General features: G+C 41.6%; 1 protein-coding gene across 1 annotated transcript in view; it reads right to left on the bottom strand.

Moving 5' to 3' along the window:
• Positions 1–26092, bottom strand: part of VAPA (VAMP associated protein A) — a 36048-nt gene extending 9956 nt beyond the window's left edge. Inside the window, exons 1-2 of the mRNA XM_064443013.1 lie at positions 25799–26092; positions 6450–6602 (exon numbers count right to left, since the gene is read on the bottom strand). Coding sequence (XP_064299083.1) covers positions 6450–6602; positions 25799–25874 — 229 coding nt within the window. The 5' untranslated portion in view covers positions 25875–26092. The remainder of the gene's footprint in view (positions 1–6449; positions 6603–25798) is intronic.
• Positions 26093–26593: the final 501 nt, after the last annotated feature.

The raw sequence follows: 26593 nt of genomic DNA, 5'->3' as shown, positions 1-26593 counted from the left end.
AAAGGTCCCATATATTCTAAACCAATTCAGCCTGTAGACTTCAATGCTGCTACAGTTTTCAGCAATTCAATTATATTTTCCACAATTCTTAATCTTTAGATGTATAAAACCACAGAATCATTTAGGTTAGAAAAGACCTCTAAGATCATCAAGTCCAACCATTAACCTAGCACTGCCAAGTCCACCACTAAACCATGTCCCTAAGCACCACGTCTACACACCGTTTAAATACCTCTAGGGATGGTGATTCAACCACTTCCCTGGGCAGCCTCTTCCAGTGCCTGACAACCCTTTTGGTAAAATTTTTCCTACTATCCAATCTAAACCTCCCCTAGTGCAACTTGAGGCCATTTCCTCTCGTCCTATCACTTGTCACTTGGGAGAAGAGACCAATACCCACCTCACTACAACCTCCTTTCAGGTAGTTGTAGAGAGCAATAAGGTCTCCCCTCTGCCTCCTCTTTTCCAGACTAAATGACCCCAATTCCCTCAGCCACTCCTCATAAGACTTGCTCTCCAGATCCTTCACCAGCTTCGTTGCCCTTCTCTGGACACGCTCCAGCAGCTTAATGTCTTTCTTGTAGTAAGGTGCCCAAAACTGCACACAGTATTCAAGGTGTGGCCTCACCAGTGCCAAGTACAGGGGCACAATCACTTCCCTACTCCTGCTGGCCACACTATTTCTGATAGAAGGCAGGATGTTGCTGGCCACCTCGGCCACCTGAGCACACTGCTGGCTCATGTTCAGCCGCTGTCAACCAGCACCCTGGGTCTTTGTCTGCCGGGCAGCTTTCCACCTACTCTTCCCCAAGCCTGTAGCGTTGGATGGGGTTGTTGTGACCCAGATGCAGGACCTGGCACTGAGCCTTGTTGAACCCCATACAGTTGGCCTTGGCCCCTCAATCCAGCCTGTCCAGATCCCTCTGTAAAGCCTTCCTACTCTCAAGCAGATCAACGTTCCTGCCCAACTTGGTTCAATATGCTTCCCTTCACACAGAGAGTAAATTCTTCAAGGTAGGATTGAACTGCATTAATTTATAAAATAAAAAGTTCAGTATCAATATTACTAACTTGGCATTTCCAAATTCACTAGCACGCGTACCTACAAAAAAAAGTTATTTCTAAATTTAATGGCACTGCCACCTAATTTTAGACCTTAAATACTAGTTAGAAATTGCAAGTATTTGCTACAGGACGGTTATCTCTTTTTTTTTTTTCCTTAAATGTTACATACAAAATAATTAAAGGATAAGTGAATAATCTGAATCAGATATATTTCACAAATAAAGCACAAAAAGGAACTGCAGTATTTGACATGCTTTCAAACAATCCTATCTGGAAAGGTTTAAAAGTCAGGTTTCCTTAACCATTGGTCTCACTGTAGTCCAAAACATAACCAAACTAAATGCTTCTTCCAGGTATGGATATTATAGCAATTTTTCTCTAAGAATCATTGCATCAACAGACTATTGAATAGCATGCAATACTTCAGTTTTCTACAGCCAAGAGAACAGATGGAGTAACTTGAAAGATAGCAAAGCCAGCTTTCCACCATCAGAGAACTTCTTCACATGCTGGCAGAATCCTTGGGTAACTAGTTAAATACTTTTGTGTTCTTTGACCACTCGGTAACAGCTGAAAATCTTACTGAATTGGAAAGCAGCAGAAAAAAGATAATCCACAAATTCAAAGAGCTCTTCACAGTTTTAAGTAAGCATGGAAAGTCTCATTAATATATGAAGCCATAGTTTTCAACATGCTCTTGGAATCCCTGAGTAATCCAGAGATCACTTTAGGGGAATTGTAACAAATAGCTATGAAAGCAAGCCTCTTGTTAATAGGCCTAGGTTTTCTACGCAGGAGAGCTTTATCTCCAGAAAATAAATCTTAAAGGGGTCTGAAAACCAGAAGGAAGAACAGTAACAGTAACAAGTTGTGAAGGAAGAAGAGTAACACGCTATACTCTGAAAAGAGAAATCAACAACAAGCAATTGTTGTTAACAAGTTAACAACAAACAATACATGATGCCATTTATAAATAGTTTAGGGGCATCAAGGTAAATAAGTATTTTTTCGGGGAAAAAAGTAGTCTGAACACAGCTGAAGAAGGTTATGTAGTGATTCACAATTGAATGATAAAATGCCCACAGAATTCCTTAAAATGACTGTTAAATCACATCGACAATGAATTTAAAAACTGGCTTGACTCTGAATCAGTACGATGCATTATACATGCTGAAGACAGCCTAATAGTGTCTCATCATTTAGTTTTGAACGCAGAGTTTCAGCCCATGGTATCCTACAGTGACTTCTCTCTACACAACATTGTCATTGCGAGGGAAATCTGTTCTTAATTATATGAGTCGGCACTGAAAACATTCAGTTGAGAGATTGATGAGATAACAAAATGGGTCACTGGAAAAATTATCTGTGCACTTGGCTTACCAAGTGACCCCAAAAAAATTATATGCTTAAAAACAAAAAATGAAGCTGAGACTTTGGGGAAGAGAACTTAATTCTGAAAAGCATTGTGGAATCACTATAACTGAACAACTGCACATGAAAGCAATTTGGGGTCACTCTAGCTGAATAACTGCATGAGAATCCAGTAATACAGAAAAAGGGATATCAAAGACTCCCTGCAAAGCAAACTGAAGCGTCAAACAGTATGATACTGATTTTCTTTATTGATGAACCTGAAGCTGAAATATTGTATACAGCTCCAGAATTACCTCATTTAAAAAACTGAAATATTCAAAGCATTAAAAGGATGCTTTTTAACTATGAAAACACACTTCACAATAGGCAAATGGAATACTTCAATCTATTCAATTCCCTGAAAAGAAAGTCCAGCAATATCTTTATCATGACGTATGACTACCCACGGGAAAAATCCCCGATACCAGATCAAACAAACCGTTAAGACAAAATGGCTGGAAGTCGAAATTGAAGACTGAAATAAAGTAGGATTTTGACTACTTGAATCTTGAACCAGTTCTCAGTAAAATGATTCTTCATCCACAAGATCCCGGACTGTCCATGGTGAAATTTTAAAGCATCACATTCTACAGATCATATTAGATTACACAGCTGGTGTCTCCTGTACGAGGAAAGTTACTCTAATATTTTAATCAATCATAAAGTTTTCCTGAGTTATTCCTTGCAACATTTGAACATATCACCTGAAGCTAGTTCTCCAGCTTCTTTTAAACTTCCCAAAGGGTATAACGATATGAATCTGAAAAGCTCTGAGGATTGCTCCGTGTTTCCCTTTTGCCTTGCAACAGTTTTCTAAAGGTTCTACAAAACTCAGCTTTCTAGACTTTGAAGGTCTAGATCTAGGAGCTCACACCTGTATTGCCTGTGGCCTCTACAACCTATAAAGACCACTCCCTATAAAAAGGGAATTCCCCTCTCCCCAAGTTAGGAAATATGGTAGGTCCAGAGAAATAAAGAACTTCTCACCTCTTACAGTCACTGGTTTGAGAATCCCCTTTATTCTGAAAATTGCTACGTCAGAAGAGATGGCAGATCTTCAGGATGCTTTCCACAGAGCACAAGACCTCTCAATCCTCAGGTGTAAGAAACCAGGAAAGGAAGGCAAGAAACCAGCACGGCTGACTCCAGACCTTCTGGTCAAACTAAATGGCAAAAAGGAGGGACAGGGATCCTGGGAAAAGTATAGGGACGCTGCCCAGTTGTGTAGGGATGGGGTCAGGAAGGCCAAGGCGTGCATGAAGCTGAACTTGGCAAGGGATGCAAAGAACAATAAGAAGGGCCTCTACAGGTATGTCAGTCAGAAAAGGAAGGTCAAAGAAAGCGTACCCCCGCCTTGATGAGCGAGGCTGGCAAACTGGTAACAACGGACGAGGAGAAGGCCGAGGTACTTTTTTCCCCTCAGTCTTCACTGGCAACCTCTCTTCCCACACCTCTCGAGCAGATGGACTGCAAGGCAGGGAGTGGGGCAGCAAAGTCCCTTGTGCTGTAAGAGGAGATCAGGTTTGTGACCACCTGAGGAACATGAACATACATAAGTCTATGGGACCTGACGAGATGCATCCCAGAGTCCTGAGGGAATTGGCCGATACAGTTGTCAAGCCACACTCCACGATATTTGGAATAGTCATGGCAGTCAGAAGTCCCTGGTGACTGGAAGAAAGGAAACTTCACACCCATTTTTAAAGGGTAGAAAGGAGGACCTTGGGAACTACTGACCTGTCAGCCTCACCTCTGTGCCTGGGAAGATCATGGAATAGATCCTCCTAGAAACTATGCTAAGGCACATGGAGGAGAGGGAGGTGATTCAAGACAGCCAGCATGGCCTCACCAGGGGCAAGTCCTGCCTGACCAACCTAGTGGCCTTCTGTGGTGGAGTGACTACATCAGTGGACAAGGGAAGAGCTATGGGTGTCATCTATCTGGACTTCTCTAAGGCCTTTGACATGGTTCCCCCACAAGATCCTTCTCTCTAAATTGAAGAGAGATGGATTTTATGGGTGGACTGTTTGCTGGACAAGGAATTGGTTGGATGGTCGCATCCAGAGCGTAGTGGTCAGCGGCTCAATGCCCAGATGGACACCAGTGACAAGTGGTGTCTCTCATGGATCTGTATTGGGACCAGTACCATTTATTATCTTCATCAATGACAGACAGTGAGATCAAGTGCACCCTCAGCAAGTTTGCAGGTGATGCCAAGCTGAGTGGTGCGGTTGACACACCTGACGGATGAGATGTCATCCTGAGGGACCTGGACCAGCTCAAGAGGTGGGCTCATGTGAACCCCATGAAGTTCAACAAGGCCAAGGGCAAGGTCCTGCACCTGGGTCTGGGCTGCCCCCAGTATCAATACAGAATGGGGGACAAATGGATTGAGAGCAGCCCGGCAGAGAAGGACTTGGGGTACTGGTGGATGAAAAGCTGGACATGAGGCAACAATGTGTGCTCACAGCCCAGAAAGCCAACCATATCCTGGGCTGCATGAAAAGATGTGTGGCCAGCAGGTTCAGGGAGGTGATTCTGCCCCTCTGCTCTGGTGAGACCCCACCTGGAGGACTGCATCCAGCTCTGGGGTCCTCAGCACAGGAGAGACATAGACCTGTTGGAGCAGACCTGGAGGAGGCCCACAGAAACAATCAGAGGGATGCAACATCTCTTCTGTGAAGAAAGGCTGAGGGTGTTGGGGTTGTTCAGCCTGGAGAAGTGAAGACTTTCAGTACTTAAAGGGCACCTACAGGAAAGATGGGGACAAACTTTTTAGCAGGGCTCATTGCGATAGGACATGGGGTAATGGTTTTCAACTCAACTAAGAGGGTAGATGTAGAAATAATTTTGTTACAATGACGATGGTGAAACACTGCCACAGGTTTCCCAGAGAGGTGGTAGATGCCCCATCCCTGGAAACATTCAATGGATGGATGAATGGATGGGGCTCTGAGCACCCTGATCTAGTTGAAGATGTCCCTGCTCACTGCAGGGGGGTTGGACTAGATGACCTCTAAGGGTCCCTTCCAACCCAAACCATTCTATGAAAATTATAAGGAAAATGACCTATGAAAATAATTTACCAAATCTGAAGACCGATGCCTAGTCTTTTCCTATTTTCTTGACAAAGTCTACTCCCATGATTACTACCACCTGGTCTTTTTGACATTCTACAGTCTAGAGTAGGATTAGATCATTTTACGTCCAGCTATCAAAATTCTGTGGATTGTCAGAATGAAGTATGTACGCCAAACCTACAAGGAGTTTCATGGGAAAAAAGGAAATATTGTCTGGCTTTAGGGCTCACACTCTGGTGAAAAGTAAAAATAAGGATTCTTTTTAATTCTCTCACCCAAAAAAACAAAAACAGAGTAAGGAGAGAGCGTCTCTATAGTGAAACATTTTTCAAATTTAAAAGCTACAAACTGCTCCACCTATGTAAAATAACAGAAAATATAATTCTTCAAAAGCAATTTAGTGATTGCCACTTTACACTACGACAATAAATGAAATAATTATGAAATAATAGAGTTCAGGGACCAATACTATGGTCAAAACAAGTAGCCTAAAATTGTTAATTATTTTTTAAGTGCAATGAATGGTCAAATGTTAACTTCAAACACATCAGGGCATCCAAGCAATACTTCAAGATATAAGCATGAATATAGTAGTCTGAAGCAAAGGTACTGTTAATGTCACTGTCCATTTCCAACTTTCTTCTCCTCCTTTCAGAGAGCTGCAGATAAATGTGACAAATGGCAAGTATTTCTGTATGGAGGATTTTTCATGTATCATTGCAGTTCTACATCAAGTTGACATTGCTCTAATGAAGGGGAACCGTTTTATTTTTTAAAAAAATCTTTTTTTAAAAGCTGACATACTTCAAACAGCCTCTAAGATCAAGCATTAGAGAACTTCATGAAAGGCCTAAAGACACCTGACCTACAACTGCATCTATTTGTTTTTACCTGAAACGATTACAGACGATCCTGGGTCAATAATTCCACTGTTTGGCCTCACACAGTATCGACGAGGCGCTGTGGTCTTCACTTTGAAGCATACTTTCCTATCTGATGGATTTCGTAGTTTAAGATTTGTAGTTACTACATCTGTAAAGGGACCTGAAAAAAAAGGGTTGTTTTCTTTAAATATGCATGTATATCTGGAAAAGAAACCTGTTTTTACAGTACAAATTACTCTTAAAATACACTTGATGGCAACAAACTTCTAAAAGCAGGTTAAATCATGTATCTGTTAAGCATGTATACCATTACGTGCAAACCATGCTCTACCCCCTTAGTTATAATAATATACATTACAGCAACAAACAAATAACTGTTAAATACTATGACAGACTCAAGCTGCTGGTGCAAAAAGTTCATATGTACATATGCTAATTTTACCAAATCATTCTTAACATTTCAAATACCTAGAAGGTAATGGTCAATTTTGCTGGATTTTCTTTAAAAACAGAAGCAACACATACTTTGGAACTCCTTCAAACCTTTGGAGAAATACAACACTCTGATACTGAAACATACTAACTGCTCTTGAGATTTCAACTCCTGTTGTGCTTCTGAGCTCCTACAGTCTTGACAGAAACAGACACCAGCCTCATCTTTTAAATTCAGAATAGGCAAGAGAGGTTATACTGTTTATGCATATACTCTGATCCACAGAAAAGAAGCTGTAGTTGCCATATTTATGTATTCAGCGCAGTGCATTCTCTAAACTGTGTTTATGTTATATCACCAGGATAAGAATTGCCTCTAAGACTGGATCGGACAAGAGGCATAATTTTAATGTCAAGCTGCAAAAGCACGTCTTCCAATACAGATCACCTCCATGCGATGCCATACAGTAACACCAAAAAAAAAGAAGTAAGGTTCAGTGTTCTGACCTGTGTTGATCTCCCTTACACTTGTGTCATCTGAAAGCAAGACTGCACGGGCATTAGAGGAATGTAACTTAGAAAATGGAGTTTAATAAGAACATGAAATTTATTCAATAATGTTTCATGTGTACATTAACTTTTAATAACTTTCTTCATCGTTCTTTAAGATTTACACATTAAATTACAAAATCATTTTAATGAGTATTGAAAACATGACAACTACTTTTCCATTAAAAAAAAAAAAACACAAAGCAAACTTTAGATTAAATTGGATGAAAAATATACACTATATGAGCAAGTGGTAAGGTATAAAACCACTAACTGCATGAGATAAAGAAGTCAATTCTTCTCTGAACACCTTGTTTCACAGAGGTGCCTGGACTACTGTGAAGGAAATGGTACTGACCACTATCAAACATGTTACTACACTAGAGGGCCCACTATCTGATTGATGTCTTTGTTTCTGTTACTCTCTCTCATTCCAAATCCTTTGAGAGTGCTAAACAGGGTCTTGACACAAAATGCCAAGATAGAAACCAATAAAGGACTAAAACAGGAATTACTTAGAACCAGAACACCAAGATTAGATGAAGATACCTGTGAGCTAGGTTTACATTCAACGAGACTTTTGAAAAAAATAGAAACTGGTATTATTTGTCTGAAACTTCATTTCTAATCAGGCTTTATACAACAGATGAAATAGTCACCCTCTCAATCCAAGCAAATTTGACACAGCCCCAAGAGGAAGATTTACAAAACCACTTCAAAGTTTCCTGCCACTTGATGGCTCTTGCAGGATCCAGCTACATTTACTTAAAGAGCGTAATCCAAAAATAACTCCCATCACCAGTGCCACAAGCTGAACTAAAATCCGACAGCTGAATATTCCTCTAAATCTAAGACTGGTGATACACTCAGAAAAGACCAAAAATTTATTTTTTAAAGCTACACAAACATTGAGGAAGCTATTCTGGGAGTTTTACTAACAGGGACCTAAGCATTGCCTTTGCAGTGCCCAGTGGCATACAGCACCTTGAATCTGGCTTTCAAAGGTGTGGGGTGCTCTTTTTTAATTGCAACTCTAGACAACCTGAGGAACTCTGTTTCTTAATTACTACTACTAAGGAAATTCTGCTGAAAGGAAAAAAAAAGGCTCAGTTCAAAGGCTCATTTTGAAAGGCACAATCATCAAGAAAGTGAGCTATACTGTTCAAAAATAGCTTATTTCAAGACAAAGAAGTAAATTCATAAACTGATGATAAACTGGGTTTAAAATTTTAAAAAGTTTTGTTTCTTTTAAGACATGAAAGGTTCCCTCATGTCTGCCTTCTCAAAGTGCATAATAATGAGACAGGATGCAAAATACTCGTCAAATTATTCTGATATCTAATGTCAGTTCTAACAACACAGATCATTTAAAAAAAATCTACTTCTGTTCCCCAGGTACATGAATGCAGTGACCTCATTTGCATTTCCTGGACGCTCACCAAAAAAGAGCCTTTAGCTCAGGGACAATTTTTAGTATCCAACACCTCTTTCAGAGTGGACTGAAATCTTCTTCAAGGTCTAGAGCACCCTTCTGACAGCTTTAACTTTCACCTGTTATCTAAAAGCTTTAAAGAAATAATGGTGTATAAAGCCTCTCGAGACTCGCAACCACCAGATTTAATCAGTATCTGGTAACAAACTGGTGCACAAAAGATGGCTAAATTTCACTGTTCTGCAGAACCCAGCTATTTTGGTAGTTTAGCGGTATACCCACAGACAGCACTGGTCTGAGCACAGACAGCCAGGAGCAGACACAAGGAGCCACACGATCTAAATTAGGATGACGTATTCTTCAAAAAAGAAACCATGCAACAGCAGAGGAGGATTCTGAACATGAATACTGCTACCCTTGGGAGAGTGGGGAAATAAAGTACAAGCCTGAGTACAAGCGCCTAAATCACGATGGTTCCTGGAAAGAAAGAAGAAAAAAAAAAAACCACCACAAGAGAAGGAGGGGGTAAGGGGGTGAGGGAGAACCAGGAAGTAGAAACCTTTTAGGCCATACTGCACAGACTGCATCTAAACAAGGAAAAGAACCAGCAAAGAGGGATACCAACATTGTGCACATGCATCAAGATTGAAAAATGCATTCCAACTTCACCTCGGAAGACATACAGCTGCACTAGGACAGAATTATACTCTCAAAAAGAGCATCTCACTCCCTGCTTGCATGACAGCCCAGCCAAAGCTGATATTTATCTAAGCACTTAAACCTCAGACAGGCTCATGTCTAACTAACCACCACACAAAATATCTCATGAGTACTCATCTACCATTGTTTGCCCAATACTTCCATTGTAAACTGCTTAAGACTATCTTTTATCTTATATTTGTAAAACTTAATACAATGGACTTCTGGATCTGCAACTAGGGTTTTCCGAAACCATGGTAATTTAGCTAATACAATCCTCAAGCTATATGGATGACACGATGTCTAATGACAAGAGATTATTGCTTTACAAACCTGTAATTTCAATTTAACAACCTCTGGGAGTCAGAGCTACTTTAAAAGGGACAGGGAGTTCAGCAACCCGCTCAGTAGTGTAAATTCAAGACACCAATTACAGCATCTTCCTAGAATAAAAGTTGTTAGAGTGCCAAGTTATTCCAACCGTTTTGAATGGAGCAGTGACAATCCATGCCAAGATTTTTCCTGTCTTTTTTACTTACGAGGGCCTTAGAAAAAAATGACAGGCACCTGCCTAACTACACTCGCAAATACTACGTATCTCCAAAAACATTATGTACTGAATTTCTATTCCAGCAATCTTTCAGTGCAGCCACTGCAACATTAATGCCGGGGTTGCCTCTGGCAACTACGCATCTCAGATTACAGCAACTAGTGGGCAGGATGAAATGACACAGATTCTGCAAAGCCAGTTTCCGCTGCTGAAACACAGTGCCAAGTTTCCTGGCTTGCCACATGCTTGCCTGTTACACTGCAGTAAAACCAAAATACTATGTATTACTGGACAGGTAGGACCTGTACAGAGACCTTTTTGATCAAAGGTGCCATTTTCTCTTCAAATTCAGGTCTCCTTCAGTTAGTCAGCTCCAAAAGTCCTCCTTCTACTGCCCCATGTGGTCAAACATAAGGGAAAAAACAATGACACAAATATGCCTTTCCAGAGCGGGAAGGAAGAGCTTAGACAAACCTCCCCAGCCTGTGGTGCCCCTGGGAAAGGTGAAAGATCGCTGTCAGTATCTCTAGTTGTTGGTAGTACAGAGTGAACATAAGGAACTTCTGAGAAGCTAGAAGGGTTGATTATCAAGAAGCTCCATTCAAAATCAGCAAGGCTGTCATAATGCACATACAGAACCAGTCCTAGAATATCACCTCTACCTAAAACTGGATAAGAAATTATCCTTTTATTAAATTACAAAATTTTTTTTATAATTAGAAGGCAGATAACTTGTAGAGTTATACAAAAATGAGCATGCATTATTAAACAAATTCAACAGCATTTTATATGCAACAGCTCAAGTGTTAAGTATATCATCCTCTTAAATCTAAGACATTGAACTGTAGCCAACTCTGCCAGAAAGCACTCTATTTCATGCACAGAACTAAAGTTCATTTAAGCTGCAAACTGACACAGTAAAGTGATATATTCAGCCACATCTAAAAACAATATAAGTACACATTAAAAAAGTACAGAGACTGGCAAAAGGAATCCAAACTCCTTAAAATGTGGAAGTTACAGTGTTAACTTCAAAAAATATTGGCATTTATGCTTTAAGTGGGATGCTGTTTTTTCACAACTGCTTCATCACCTTTGAAATGCCAAGAATGCTTGAAACATACAGAACACTTCAAGGCATCTTGACCAAAACAAACTCAGGCACGGTAGTTTTCTTTCAACATACAATAAAGTCAGGTTGGGCAGGCAAAGAAAAGTCATTTACTGCATTTGACAGTTTGAGCCCTAATGAATGAGAAAGGAGTTAAAGTTAGCAGTAATATAAAACCAACCTGAAAAATTTTGAGAACAAGTTAACTGACTTTTAGGATAGACCTGGCAGGAACAGAGTAAGATCTCCATCAACTCATTCTGCCAGAATTAGAAGTAACAACAGAATAAAGGAAGAGTAAGTTCAATTAGCATAGCCCCACGTAATCTACAATTGCATGATGTAATAAAGAAATTTTTAATTAGGCCAGAATCTAATTGTTTTTCTTTCCCATTATTTGACATAGTAATCACAGAGTAGTTGGACCTCTGGAGGTCATCTGGGCCAAACCGCCTGCTCAAGCAGGGACACCCAGAGCCAGTACTGTGTCTAAGACAGCTTTTGAATATCTCTGAGGATGGAGACTCCACAGCCCTCCTGGGCAACCCGTGCCAGTGCTTGGTCACCCTCAAAGTGAAAAAAAAGTGTTTCCTGATGTTCAGAGGGAACTCCCTATGTTTCAGGTTGTGTCCATTGCCTCTGGTCCTGTCACTGGGCACCACTGAAAAGAGCCTGGCTCTTTCCTCTTTCCACCCTTCCTTCAGGTATTTATACACATTCATAAGATCCCCCCTGAGCCTTCACTCCTCCAGCCTGACCAGTCCCAGCTTCCTCAGCCTGTCCTCACAGGAGAGATGCTCCAGTCCCTTCATCATCTTTGTGGCCCTTCACTGGACTCTCTCCAGTATGTCCATGTCTCTCTCATAGTGGGGAGCCCAGAACTGGACACAGTACTCCAGGCAAGGCCTCACCAGTGCTGAGTAGAGGGGAAGGATCACCTCCCTCAACCTGTCAGCAATACTCCTCCTACTGCAGCCCAGGATATCACTGGCCTTCTCTGCTGCAAGGGCACATTGCTGGCTCATGGTCAACCTGGTGTCCACCAGGACCCCCACAGCCCTTTCTGCAAAGCTGCTTTCCAGCTGGGCAGACATGTACTGGTGCATGGGGGGGTTGGTTCCTCCACAGGTGCAGGACTTTGCACTTCTCCTTGTTGAACTTCACAAGGTTCCTGTCAGCCTGTTTCTCCATCCACCAGCTCCCTCAGCACTCCTGGGTGCATTCCATCAGGGCCCATGGAATTAGGTACGTCCAGTTTACTTAAGTATTCCCTGACCTGATTATCTTCCACCAAGGGTACTGAAGGAAAGATACCTAAAAATGAAAGGCCTGTGTACTGTAGCAAGCCAAAACTACCTTGACTGTCAGATAAGAAAACTAATCTTAAAATATACACAAAGCACTTAATTGCTCCAAATGGAATTTTATAGTACTTTCTGAAAAAAGCATTGGTGACACAGCTGACACAAAGCAAGAGGAATGTAGTTTATTTCCATAAATTGGTTGTAAGAAATTAATATTCAGACTTCTGTGAAAACATTCTGAAGAGAATCCATTACATGCATTGCCAATGAACATAATTCCTTCCTCTTGAAATAACAAAACCATGACCATTCAAATACCTTCTTCAACTGGAAGAAAAATTCCAACTCTAACAAATTACCTACATTAAAATTATTCACGGCCTATGTAGCATAACAGTTTGGGTTTCCTGGATTAATACTTCAACATTATAGAATCATAGAATAGAATCTGTCATGGTTTTAGCTGGGATAGAGTTCATTTTCTTCACTGTAGCTGGCATAGTGCTGTGCTTTGGACTTAGTATGAAAATAATTTGGTAACACACTGATGTTTTAGTTATTGCTAGGTAGTGCTTATACTAGACAAGGACTTTTCTAGCTTCCCATGCTCTGCCAGGTGCACAAGAAACGAGGAGGGGAGGGGGCACAGCTAAGAGAGTGGATCCGAACTGGCCAAAGGGATATTCCATATCATATGATGTCATGCCCAGTATATTAACTGGGGGGAAGCTGGCCAGGGGGAAAGCAGCAATCATGGCTTGGGGACTGGCAGCGTCAGTTGGCAGGTGGTGACCACTTGTGGGTTGGTTTGTTTTTTTCCCCCATGGACTTAATTTCTCTCTCATTATTTTCTGTTTTATTATATTAACATTATTACAATTATTATCATAATCATTACCACTACTATTTGATTTTAATTATTAAACTGTCCTTACCTCAACACACAAGTTCTCTTGCTTTTGCTCTTCCGATTCTCTCCCCCATCCCACAGGAGTGAGCTAGCAGCTGCGTGATGTTTAATTGCCGACTGGGGCTAAACCACGACAGCATCATAGAATCATTTAGGTTGAAAAAGACCTCTAAGATCATCAAGTCCAACCATTAACCTAGCACTGCCAAGTCCACCACTAAACCATGTCCCTAAGCACCACGTCTACACACCATTTAAATACCTCTAGGGATGGTGATTCAACCACTTCCCTGGGCAGCCTCTTCCAGTGCCTGACAACCCTTTTGGTGAAGAAGCTTCTCCTAATATCCAATCTAAACTTCCCCTGGTAAGCCTGAGGCCATTTCCTCTCGTCCTATCACTTGTCACTTGGGAGAAGAGACCAATACCCACCTCACTACAACCTCCTTTCAGGTAGTTGTAGAGAGCAATAAGGTCTCCCCTCAGCCTCCTCTTTTCCAGACTAAATGACCCCAATTCCCTCAGCCGCTCCTCATAAGACTTGTTCTCCAGATCCTTCACCAGCTTCGTTGCCCTTCTCTGGACACGCTCCAGCACCTCAATGTCTTTCTTGTAGTGAGGTGCCCAAAACTGAACACAGTATCTTAGGTGCAGCCTCACCAGTGCTAAGTACAGGGGGACTAATAGGTCTGAATGATCAGGAATAATCAGTGGATGAAGGTGCAAGATTAATACCACCTACAAATACCATGGCTCTCAGGTAGATATCCGTATATTAGAGCAGCAACACAGAATCTGTCACTCCTCATTCTATGCTGGCACTTAAGAAATAGTTATTAGTTTTATCATCAACCTGCATGTAAATGCAGAAGGCAAAAAAGCTTTGTAAGAAAGCTGACACACCTCACTGTCCACAGCTCCTGAAGGCTGATTCTAGGTTAGCACTGTTTACCATGGGTAACATCAGATTTTATGTGAGCTCCCCACAATGACATTTTGTCAGCATCCATGCTGATGATGTATCTCTCAAAGATTTTTCCTTCTAAAAAATGCTGAGACAATGCCCGTTTTTGAATCCTAAAAGGGCTCATCTTCCTCTATCAAAGGGGCAAGCAGAGTCTATATATAGCTACACAGCTTACTAAAGGTGCTTGTGCAGATACTGTCATGCATGTTTCACTGGGAGCTGGTGTAAGAGCAATGGGATTTGAAATCTTTTGCCTGCCATTCTGAAAGAGAAAAGACAGGAATACAATATGGTGGCATTTCAAAGCATTTCTTACATTTTCTTTCTTGATCAAAATTTCCTATCACCCCAGCTTGTTACTGGCAAGTTGTCAGTGGCCAAAAAACACAGTAAAAATGTAAAAAGTATCTACAATAAGGGTAAAGTACAGCCACAGATCATTAACATGGATTCTGATGAAGAGAACATTATCTACTTATTAGATAAAATACAGACTAAAAGGAGATTGTCCTGCATTTAATGTTAAGTATTCAAAATGTTTCTTCAGCCTCAACAACAAAACCCACTATTAATAAGAGGGTATAACATGGAATAACTTCATCCAAAGATATTAATGCTTGTATTTAGCTTAAGCTTTGAAGTCTAGCAGTCTGAGTCCAATTCAGTCATATATGTCTACTCTTGATATTTTTCCTATTGAAAGCGTGCCATTACTAAAGATGTGTCATATAACTAACATCAAAGGCATGTTTGTTAAACTTAACTTCCACATCATTGTGAATTCCTTACTTGCAATTTAGCTTTATTTGGTTACATTGTTATTCTTGCCAAATACACATTAAAAGCATACTAAAATTGATAGCTCATAATTCTACTAGGATAAAGTCTTAACAATATGATGATAAAGTATTATTCCTCCCAAAGTGCTCTCACCGTTGAAGTAACACAAGCAGCAGAAATATTTTACTACTGCTAAACATGAACATTTAAACCAGCAAATTATCCCCAAAGTCCTGAAACAACTAATATGTACAAGCAATCTTTCAGTACCGATGGAATATTAACAATTTAGTCCAGTAAGGGCTGTGTTATAAACTCTTCTGATGGAGCAACTATTCTCTATACTTGCATAAGGTAGGATAACTAATGAATTTGACAATCACAGAGGCTCTTAGATTTCAAAAAAATACTAGCATATTTGAACAACAGAACTAAATAAACAACTTTTCCCTTTCTTTTTCAACTTGCTTTGTATTTTAACCTGCTATAGATTACAAAAGGTTTCAAGGATGCTGAAAAGCCCAGATCTGCTGTTTAAAATATTCAAATGTTCAGCAGCTTAAAATATGTATGCATCCTCAAATATAAAATTTCCAATTGGATACACCTTTCTGATCTGAAATGCAACGTAGACAATACTCTTCAAATCCTATAACAGTAATCACAATACTTGTAATCATCTCAGATGACAGCTGTAGTGGCACATTAAAAAAAAAAAAAAATCAGTATTTCCACAGAAAACCAGACCAAAAGCTGTTACCTAGTGTTTTTCCCAGTGTGCTCCAAGAACTGTGTATCAAAGCCCAGACTCAAACATTAAACAGAACACCAGAGCGTTTGTGGTTTTCACGAGTTTCCTTGCAAGTAGCATCCCAACAGTATAACAAATCAACTTTAAAAATAAATCAACTTCACATTTCTCCCAGTGTGGACAAAATCCAACAAAGTTCTTTTTAAAAACCCAAACAGTTTCAGGTGTTTGACTGTTTGATGGTGTCCAACCTCAGCATGTAACACAGAGCCCAGTCTAAACCGGCCTATGTATCAGACATTAAAATTTCCTACAGACAGGTCTAGCCAATACTGGACTACCTCTCAAAGACATGAGCTTCGGTTTCAGGGTGACCCTTCATTTTCCAGAAGCAGGGTCTCCACCTCCCAGATCTCCAAAAGCCAAGTACAGCATATCCTACACTCAGGAAAACAAACACCTGCTTTAAATAAAAGTTGCGTTCAGTTAGCTGCATTTAAGTAAAAGTTGCATTCAGTCTTGTCACTCAGACAAGATCACAAGCTCCATTCCCTCATTACCTTCACATGACAGTACTGAGCTGAGATACTGCAGCCACGCTTCCCAGGACCAGTCAGCTCACTTCTACAGAAGCAGCCCGAGCTCTAACATGAGCTGTAACATGGAACACAACTAGCAGATGTCTAGCAGACATCCAAATTAAAAACCAAACAGTTTTTACTTTCATTGGGTCTACTAGACTTAGTGGCCATATTAACATACTGTTAATATGTTCAATCAACATCATACTCCTAAGAATTATAATTACTAAGTTTACTTCACATATGGAGGAGTTACTCCTATGTAACTGATTCTTAAATTTATGAACATCCCTTCTTACAAAGAAAAAAATATTAAACACATATCTCCATCAAGCTATTCTAGTGTCTTGGAATGTAAGATGACATATCAGCTTCTAGCTTAAGTACATAATTAGGTACCACCATTGTCCTACCAAACTTTCAAGAACATTGTAACCTCACGACCTAGGAGAAGCCGCCTAAATTCCACATGAAATAAACCCTTTTGTAAGATAGTATCTGATGAACTTAAAATTATTTTTGCTCAGGTAATTTTCAGAAGGTTCGTTCAGACTGACATTGATTCATATTTGAAATTCAACTCATTTTTAATGATATAAATACATTCATAGCCCCTTGATGCCAATTCATTTTCGTACCAATCTTACCCTTTAGCCTACATAGCTTTTCTTTTCCCCAGTGCTTACCTCTTCTGATATATTTATAGACAGCAGTCAGATCCCCTTTCAGTCTTCATTTTGCTAAAATAAACAAGCCAAGCTATTCTACTGCACTTATGTTAGTAACTTTTTCTTTGCACCATTCCCATTTGGGTTCATTTTCTCTGACTAGGCACTGCCAGGGATGCATTCAGACAACGCTTCTTCAATGCCTTAAACCTTGACATTAATAATTCCTTCACTACAAAACTACAGTCTCATATTTGCCCCATTTCATGACTCATCACACTCGCCATAAACCTGTGATTAAGTATTAGACACTGATTTTACCCCTTCTTCAACACTTCCAACTAAAATGAGAAAACAGTAACTCTATTATTAGCACACATCAAATGCATCGATTTTTCTTGTGTTCATCACATCTCCTAACTTTGTATTACCAATGAGCTCTACCAGCACGGTCCCACCCATACCAATGTCGTTAATGAAGATATTAAGCCACGTTCAAACATGACACTGGTGCATCCTTTAGAAATGTCCTTATTAAGTCTCCAATAGCCCAACAGCTGTGCTGCAGTTTATTCTAAAACTTGTCCCTTCTCCACCTTACATTTTTCCACTAAGGTCTTTTACCTGCAACTTAAGTGTTAGTTTTACAGGTACCTCAGTATCAAATAATCAATATACAGATCATGGAACAGTCCCTCCTGGAAGATATGTCAAAACACACAGAACACACAGAAGACAGGCAACCAGCATGGCTCCGCCAAAGGCAAATCGTACCTAACTAATCTAGTGGCCTTCTACCATAGAGTGACTGCATCAGTGGGCAAGGAAGAGCTATGGATGTCACCTACCTAGATTTCTGTAAGGCCTCTGATATGGTCCCACTCAACATTCTTACCTCTATATTGGAGAGATACAGGTTTAATGGATGGACTGTTAGATGGGTAAGGAATTGACTGGTGGTTGGGTCCAAAGAGCAACACTCAACTAATGCCTCCATGTCCAAGTGGAAACCAGTAACAAACAGTGTCCCTCAAGGATCCATACTGGGACCAATACTATTCAACATCTTCACCAATGATATAGTGGATATGGTGCACCCTCAGCAAGTTTGCAGGCGACACCAAACTGAGTGATGTTGATTTGCTTGAGGGAAGGGCTGCCACCCAAAGGGACCTTGACAGCCTTGAAGGGTGGGCCCATATGAACCTCATGAAGTTCAACAAGGTCGAGTGCAAGGTCCTGCATCCGGGTCAGGGCAATCCCCAATATCAGTACAGACTAGGGGACGAATGGAATGAGAGCAGCCCTGCAGAGAAGGCCTTGGCGATACCGGTAGATGAAAAATTGAACATCAGCCAGCATTGTGTTCTTGCAGTCCAGAAAGCCAATTGCCTCCTGGGCTGCATAAATCAAAGTGGGACCAGCAGGTCGAGGGATCGATTCCCTCTACTCCACTCTCACGAGAAACCCCACCTGGAGTACTGTGTCCAGCTCTGGGACCCCCAGAACAAGACAGACATGGAACTGTTAGAGTGGGGTCCAGAGGAGGGCCAGAAAAATGGTCAGAGGGCTGAAGCACCTCTCCTATGAGGACAGGCAGAGAGACTTGGAGGTTGTTCAGCCTGGAGAAGAGAAGGCTCCAGGGAGACCTTATTGTGACCTTTCAGTACTTAACTGGGGCTTATAAGAAAGATGGAGAAAGACTCTTTACCAGGGCCTGTAGTGACAGGACAAGGGACAATGATATTGACATGAAAGAGGGTAGATTTAGACTGGACATAAGGAATAAACTTTTTTATGATGAGGCTGGTGAGACACTGGGACAGGTTGCCCAGAGAAGCTGTGGATGCCCCATCCCTGGAAGTGTTCAAGGTCAGGTTGGACGAGGCTTTCACCAACCTGATCTAGTGAAAGACGTCCCTACCCATAGGAGAGGAGTTGGACTAAGTGATGTTTAAAGGTCCCTTTCAACACAAACTATTCTATGATTCTGTGAAATAATGTAATAACATCCAGTAAATCAGTGGAAAGATCAAATTTTGTTTGGGGGATGCACACAGAAGAGACGAAAAAAAGAAACACAGATAGAGAGAGAAGGAGGTCTCAGATCAGACTGGCACATTCTACCTGGGACACTCATGCTGCATTTTATTCGCGTTCCATTTACCTCCGTGTCTTTAATCATTCTTTCCTCTAAGGCTTTGCATACTATTGAGGTCAGACCTATTCAAGCATTGAAGTGCCAAATTAAGAATTACTCCAAGTGAGATCACATTTTGAGAAACACATGAGGGAAAAAATCTGATGTGACTATCTGTTTAAAATTCAGGCAAAAAATTATTTTTCTTTTCTTCCTTATTCATGTCTCCTACACCAGGATAATATTTAGCAAGCTATCTTAACTCACAGGACCTTGTTCATATAGAAATAAACTGAAAATATTTATTTTTAACTTACATAACCATGTATTTCTAAATACTTTCAAACCATAAAATGAAATAGGACATCTACATTGCCAAATAATTTACAGTGCAATGAAATAACTGTATACAATACAGAAAAACACTAAAAGGCAAGAGAAGCTAAAGAGGCCGAGATCACTATGCACCAGATACAGTCCTACTATCTTAAGGAAAACAAAGTTACTAAAATGTTAACTTGTGCTTCTGCATTTTTATTTTCAATAATATCACATCAGAAATTATCTCAGTAGAGTAATTTTGCTGATTTTTTAAAAAAGAAATTAGTTTTTACACACTTATCTGGCTCATCTAACAATAAAAGTCTTCTAATTTGACAAGTTTCACACCGGAAAATGTAATACTTATCTAATTCCACTTCTCACACACCAAGTTCTCTCCAGAAGCCTTTTCCAACTTGAATTTATGGCTTGTAAGCTAAGCACGTAATAACCCTTTAATGACTGATGTTCACAAAGGTCTGGTTAACAAACATATCCCAAAGACAAAGTTGGTCAGAAAGTAAAACATATTCACATACCACAGTCAAGCCAAAACAGGAACAATGTATAAAACCACAATGGACAGTCAGTGCACTAAATATTCAGACCTATTAACCGACACATAAAACAGCTCCTCTTGTTCATGGTAAGTTTATACTTTTCAACTTGGCCTTGAACTATGGTACAGCGTTCATGTATAATACAGTATTTTTTACAATATTAATAATGATGTATTACAGTGATCTACAACACTTGCTTAGGCTACCACCAAGCAGAATGAGCAGGTATGTTATACTAATTACAATGTAAAGGTGAAGCTTTTATACCAATTACTACACTAGAAATACAAGACAGTGAGGTTTGGATAGTGTTTCTGTTTAGTGAAGATGCAATATTAAGTAAAACAGAGTCCTACAGATTGCAGGTAAAGGACAATACTTCCAAATCTTCACTGTTGTATACCTCTATCATCACAGGAAAGTCCTCCGTTATTGAATCTTGAAACAAATGGCAAACTAGATATGCCAAAATATAATCTAACACCTATAATACACCTGACTTCACAGATCAATACAACTCCTTTTTATTAGTCAGTTTTAAATGCAGCCTAACACCATGGTGGAGACATATGTATTAACATAATATCACCTTATAAGCAACACCTGGTAAAAAAAAAATACTCTTCCTTTCTCTTCCTCAACACATTCCCACCAATCATTGTGTGTCTCAATTTTCATTAATACCTACCACTAAAATAAAAATTAAAATACTAGCAAATATTACATTTGAGCCAGGAAACAATGGATAGATATACAGACATATAGGAAGAGTAAACAATTCCCAGAGTCCTTCCTGGATTAAAAAAGAAGAAAGAAGTCAAATACAACTTGTTGAATACTGAGTCATTCTATGGGATGTTCAATCTTTGTCATTACAGAATACTCAGCCAGCAAAAATATTAACTTAAATGGAATCATTTCAAAGTCTCAAGAAGCCACAACTGTGTCAGTAATCACTTACAACCAGTTTTCCCCTCTTGCAGTCCCATTGTTTAGTCTCAAAAATGTTCTTGAATGAAGATACCAGAAAACTGACATCCCCATTGCCTTTTTTTTTTTTTTAAACCTATCTTAGAGAACTTGGACATCACAAATTTCCTGGTACTTTGGATAGAGTGAAAACAGGCATACAATTTGACATAATCAAGATGCACACAAATAAGGCAGCAAGATCACATTTGAGGACTTCAAACCCTGCCTACACTGAAAGATATCCCGGGCCAATTCTGGTAACAGACCTTGAGGGCAGGGGATGGATTTAACAGTGAGCTATTTTTACCTTTAAATTCCACCTTCTCGATTTGCAGCAACTCATAGCCTGTGGCTTTCAGTGTTACCAGTAGCAGTGTAACAATTACAAAATAATCTACAGCAATATTTTTGTATTATTTAAAAGGTCATTGAAATCTGCATTTCAGAATATGCTGTAATACTTAAATGCTCTCTACCACACCTGGCAAGAGTTATTTGAACGTATGCCAGCTGATAGGTGAAAATACACGAACAATCCTACATTATGGATCAGATTAATAATCAGAAATTAAACATAATCTGTTATACTGATCTCTCCCAGTAACTCAAATCAAAGGGAAAATTTATTGCACACAGACATGCTCAAAAGTTGCTGACTTACTTCTAGCTTCAGGGTAATAACAAAAAAAAAAGTGTGACTTATTCTGAGATGTTTACAAAGGTAACAAAAACGGATTTCACACACTTGTAAGCAAGAACTTCAATAAAGGATATAAATTTAGAACATTCAGACATTTTTGTAATGTCTGACTATTGCTATTCAGACACCTCTGAATCACATGAAATTCAAATTCTGAAAACTGTCTACTAATCTTCCAAGGCTCATCAAATCAACTAGTGTTGATTTTCAATTAGGTGTTGCAGAAGCACGTCTTATGACCGACTTAAAGATTTGGCAAAGGTTTTTGAAAAAGGACCATCATCCAAGGCCAACTTAAATACACATTATTTACAATTGCAAAACTGGCTTCTTTGACTTAAGGAAGACCGAGTTTCCATAAAAATGCTAGAAATCTTTGAACTGAAAACGTCAAGTGCTGCTATTTAACTAAACAACTATTTTTAAAAATTATTTTTAAAATTTACTTTCTTACAAGGAACCAATTCCAGATTACCATAATCTTCACTAAACTAGAGCTACAATGATTATATGCATGAGTCACATGAAAAAGATCCCGATAAGAAGCAGAAGATGTTCCACCTTCCAAATTTGTTGCTCTTAAGTGTCTCATGTTTCAATTGTTCCTATCCAGTCCTAAATAAACCCAAACAACTTCAGATTTGAGAAGCTAAACAAAATACATTAGACTAAAATACAGAAGAAAGCTCACCTACAGGAGTAATATGGCTGAAGACCTGGATGGATACAAGAACCGTGAGGCAAATTCTCAATGTTCCATATTGAGTCTCTGAAAGCAATACGTACTTGATACGTAGTGTATCAACTGCCTCTTAGTTTCATCACTTTTAAGTACAATTTTTCCTCCTGTCACATTTGCACAACACTCTGGAAAGTACTTTTTTTTTTTTTGTGGTTTTCCTTAGGTATTCCTGATGTTTCCAGAATCCAAAGAAACCTACCTGTCATAGAAGCAGAGGGAATCAACCATGACCCAAGACGCTATTAATGACTGAAAATTCTAGGAATGCAAAGTACTATAAAACCAGGATTCTAATCTTTCGGTCACCAAGGGAAATATGTAATGTGCTAGCCACTACAGGACATGTTCTTTAGAACCCTCCCTGAATTGCGTGGAATAAAATTCAGGATAAATGTATTACAGACCTTATTTTTGCTGATTGAGTAAAGTAGGTTTAAAAAAAAAAGACAGTTTCATCAGGCAATGATGAATTTAAAGCCTCGCCAACAACTCCTTAAGATAAGTCCTACGTACTTTTTCATTTAAACTATTTTTTGCATGAGCCATACTAACATATTTCACTGTTAACCCTAAAGGTCACCAAATCCATTATAAGTTCCTGAGGCAAGAAAAACAACAAAATTATTTGTCCAGTTCAGATGTTTAGTCTTAAACTGGATCTCTGTTACAGACACATAAACCATACTAAGTCAATAACAATAATGGATAATTGTCCCAACAAAATAACTTTGAATAACCAGCTACACCGAAAAAAAATATAGGTTGTTTTTTTTTGTTTAAACAAAGTTGTATGGCTTTCCTACACTAAGTTTCACTTGTTCTGAGTCATACATTCTCTTACTAACAAATTACTTTTTAAAAGGTAACACTTGGATTCCCTTCTGCCAATATTATGTTCTTCAATGCAGTACTTCAGAACCGAATTAGTTTGTGACCCACAAACCTTTTTAAACACCTCAGAATAATAAACGGTTAGAAAATATTTATTGAGAGTGTACTTGATGCTCTCTCAATAGACAGCTCTTTCTATAGTATATTACTGTAATAATATAGTAATAGAGAGTGCTTTCCATGGAGTATTAAGACTGCAGTCTCATAATGCTTCAGATTTTGTTTTTGCTTAGTCTGCTCTACAGAAATTTTCCTAAGATATGCATTAGCCTGAAACCAAAGTTTATGCCTAAAGAATACACATTTCATGCTCCAAGTACATAAACACACAGCACAATGAAGATGACTGACTAGCAATGGCTTCACACAGACAGAATTTCTAATCCAGTAGTTATTCTCTATTCCCTGTATCAACACTTCATTTCATATCACATAAATACGGCTTACTTTCAGCTTGAAGACAGCTCAACATTTGAAAGCTTTGAATTAGACACAGTAGCTTTCTAATCATAAAACCTCCACCAACCTAAACCCATGCATTTTCTTCCAACCTGTTCTTGCAATAAGGATACACTATACTGAACACTGAATGCAGCCAGACCTGGCAGCATTTTAACCCAGAACAGAAGAGAAAAAGATACATTCCCGCTATGGTTTTGATTCTATGAATGTGCAATTCAAAAATTTAAAAATTGAACTTACCAAGAAATTAAAGTGTGGTCAGACAGATTTGGGTTTTTAATTTATTTGATCAATAAAATAAGTATACTTCAATAAAAATCTTTGACAAACCAGATTTAAGCTTTATTTCTAAAAGCCAGGCCAGTCAAAGGTATTTTGGAGGGAGTATGGTGTTCTTCTCTAATGTAAACATTAATTTGTTCTAGTTGTCCATTTATAGATTCTTACAACACCATAAATTCCACTCTGTCCCTCTAAAACAATGAAAAATGAATCTACTAAAAATGGAAAATAAAATAAAAACATTTATAGGATTAGGCAAGTACACATACTGACACTAGTCAAAATTTAAAACATAAGTTCAGATAACATTAACAGCTTTTTAGAAAAAATTTCTAACACTGCTGATTCTAAATCTCAGAACGTTTCAGTTCTGAGATTCTTCTCAATGCCCCTTATGGGTACAAAATATAATCACAGGATACTACTGAAAACTATTTTCTCTATCGTGCTTTTCTTTCTGCCCTTACCTTTCAAGGATCACTCATCTCTGAAAGAGCCTTCCTTTTCATAACTATCTAATTTATTAAGAGACAAAACCCCACACACCATAACAGCACTAACTGGGACCTATTTTGACAAGAAGCATGTCACGCCAGCCACAGTCATGCGGTCGGCACGCAATACCCGACACACAGAAACTTCCGAAACGCACGCATTCCTGCCCCTTATTCCCAAGAAAGGAGCGAGCAGGCTGTTTACGCACCGAGAACCTGCCTGAAACATGACAACTTGGGGGAAAGGGCGGGGAGTCACTTGCCAGGCCAGCGGGCCAGGCTGCACCGGGGAGAGGGTGCGAGTGTCCGCACATCGCCCACTCGCACGCCCCCGCCGTGGTGGTGCAAAACCGCACCAGCTCCCGCGCGGGGGTACCGGGAGGGCCCGGCTGGGCCTTGACAGGCGCCCACAGCCGGCCCTCCAGGGCGCGGGAGGGGGGAAAAGGCCACACGTGAGGCGAGTTTTGCCCCCGCCGCTCCCCCGCACGGCGGCTAGGTTTCAGTCGCCCGCTTCGGGGCCTCCGCTACAGGCGGAGGGAGACCTCAGGGCGCGCACAGCCCCGCGGCCACAGAAATGACAGGAGAACGCCTCCCCTCTCCCCGGGCCCCGCTACTGCGGGGCCGGGCCTCCCGAGCGGAGCGGTGACACGGCAGCGGCAGCGCCGGCATGCGGGGGGACAGGCGGGGGCAGGAGGCGCACCGGAGCACCGGCGGGGGCCGGAGCGGGGCCGGGGGGGCGGCCGGCTCCGGAGCTCCGCGGCCGGCGGAGCGGGAGGCGGGCGGGCACCCAGCGGGGGCCGGGCCGCGGCACTGCCGGGGCCGCTGACACGTTCTCCAGTCCTCGCCGGATCCCAAGATGGCGGCGGCCGAGCCCGTTCACCGGCTCGGCGGCGCCTCCCCCCCCGCCCCATCCCCCCGACGGACCCGGGCGGGCAGGGCCCGGCATCGCGGCCCACGGTGGGGGAACCGAGGCGCCTGAAGGCAGCCCAGCGCCGAGGCGAAACGGGACGCCGTGCCTTGCCGCTGCCCCACTCCCCCGCGCCCGGCTCCCCCCTCACCTTTGAATTTGAGGTCGGTGGGCGGATCGAGCACCAGGATCTGCTCGTGCTTTGCCAGAGCCCCGGCGGCCGCCATCTCGCTCGCTCGCTCCGGCGGGAGGAGGAGTGCGAGGAGGAGGAGGAGGAGGAGGTGGGGCGGGAGGGGGAGGCCGGGCGGCGGCGGCGCCGCTCCCTGGCGGCGGACGGACGGACGGACAGATGGGCAGCGGCTCCGCTGCCGCCTGCCGATGCGCGCACTGCCGCCCCGATCGCCGCTCGCGGCCCTCCCCGCGCGAATGGCTCAACGGCCGGCCGGCCGGTAACACCACCCCTCCGCGGGCACGAGGGCGGCGGAGGCGGCGGCAGGGCCCCCACCGCGCATGCGCCCGTGCGCAGCTCCCGCTTCGCGGCGCTTCCCCCGCTCCCGCGGTTGGAGCGAGACCCGGCCCGGCCCTCACAACCACCCGCCTCTGGAGCCGCCGGGGTGCAGGAGAGGAGCGGGAAGAAGCGGTACCACCCCCCCCACCCCCCGTCCAAAACACACACGGTCCGGACAGAGGCGGCGGGAGCACCACGCGTGCGCCGCGAATCGCCGGAAGAGGGGCACTGCCGGGGGAACTACTGCTCCCGGCCTGCAGCGCGGTGCCCGGGCGGGCGGGGGACGCGGGGCATGCCGGGAGTTGTAGTCTGCGGAGCTGTGTGGCGGGAGCAGGCAGCTGTGGCGGGCTCCGTCCCCTCGGGGCTGATGGGGCTGGTTCGGCCGGCTCTTCCCTTCTCTTACCTCGAAGCTGGGGGAGGAAGGACGGAGCCTGGGTG

This window comes from Phalacrocorax carbo, chromosome 2, assembly GCF_963921805.1.
Source record: "Phalacrocorax carbo chromosome 2, bPhaCar2.1, whole genome shotgun sequence".
Lineage (NCBI taxonomy): Eukaryota > Metazoa > Chordata > Aves > Suliformes > Phalacrocoracidae > Phalacrocorax > Phalacrocorax carbo.
The sequence above is the reverse complement of the archived record's forward strand: the minus strand, read 5'-3'. Positions and strand labels throughout refer to the sequence as shown.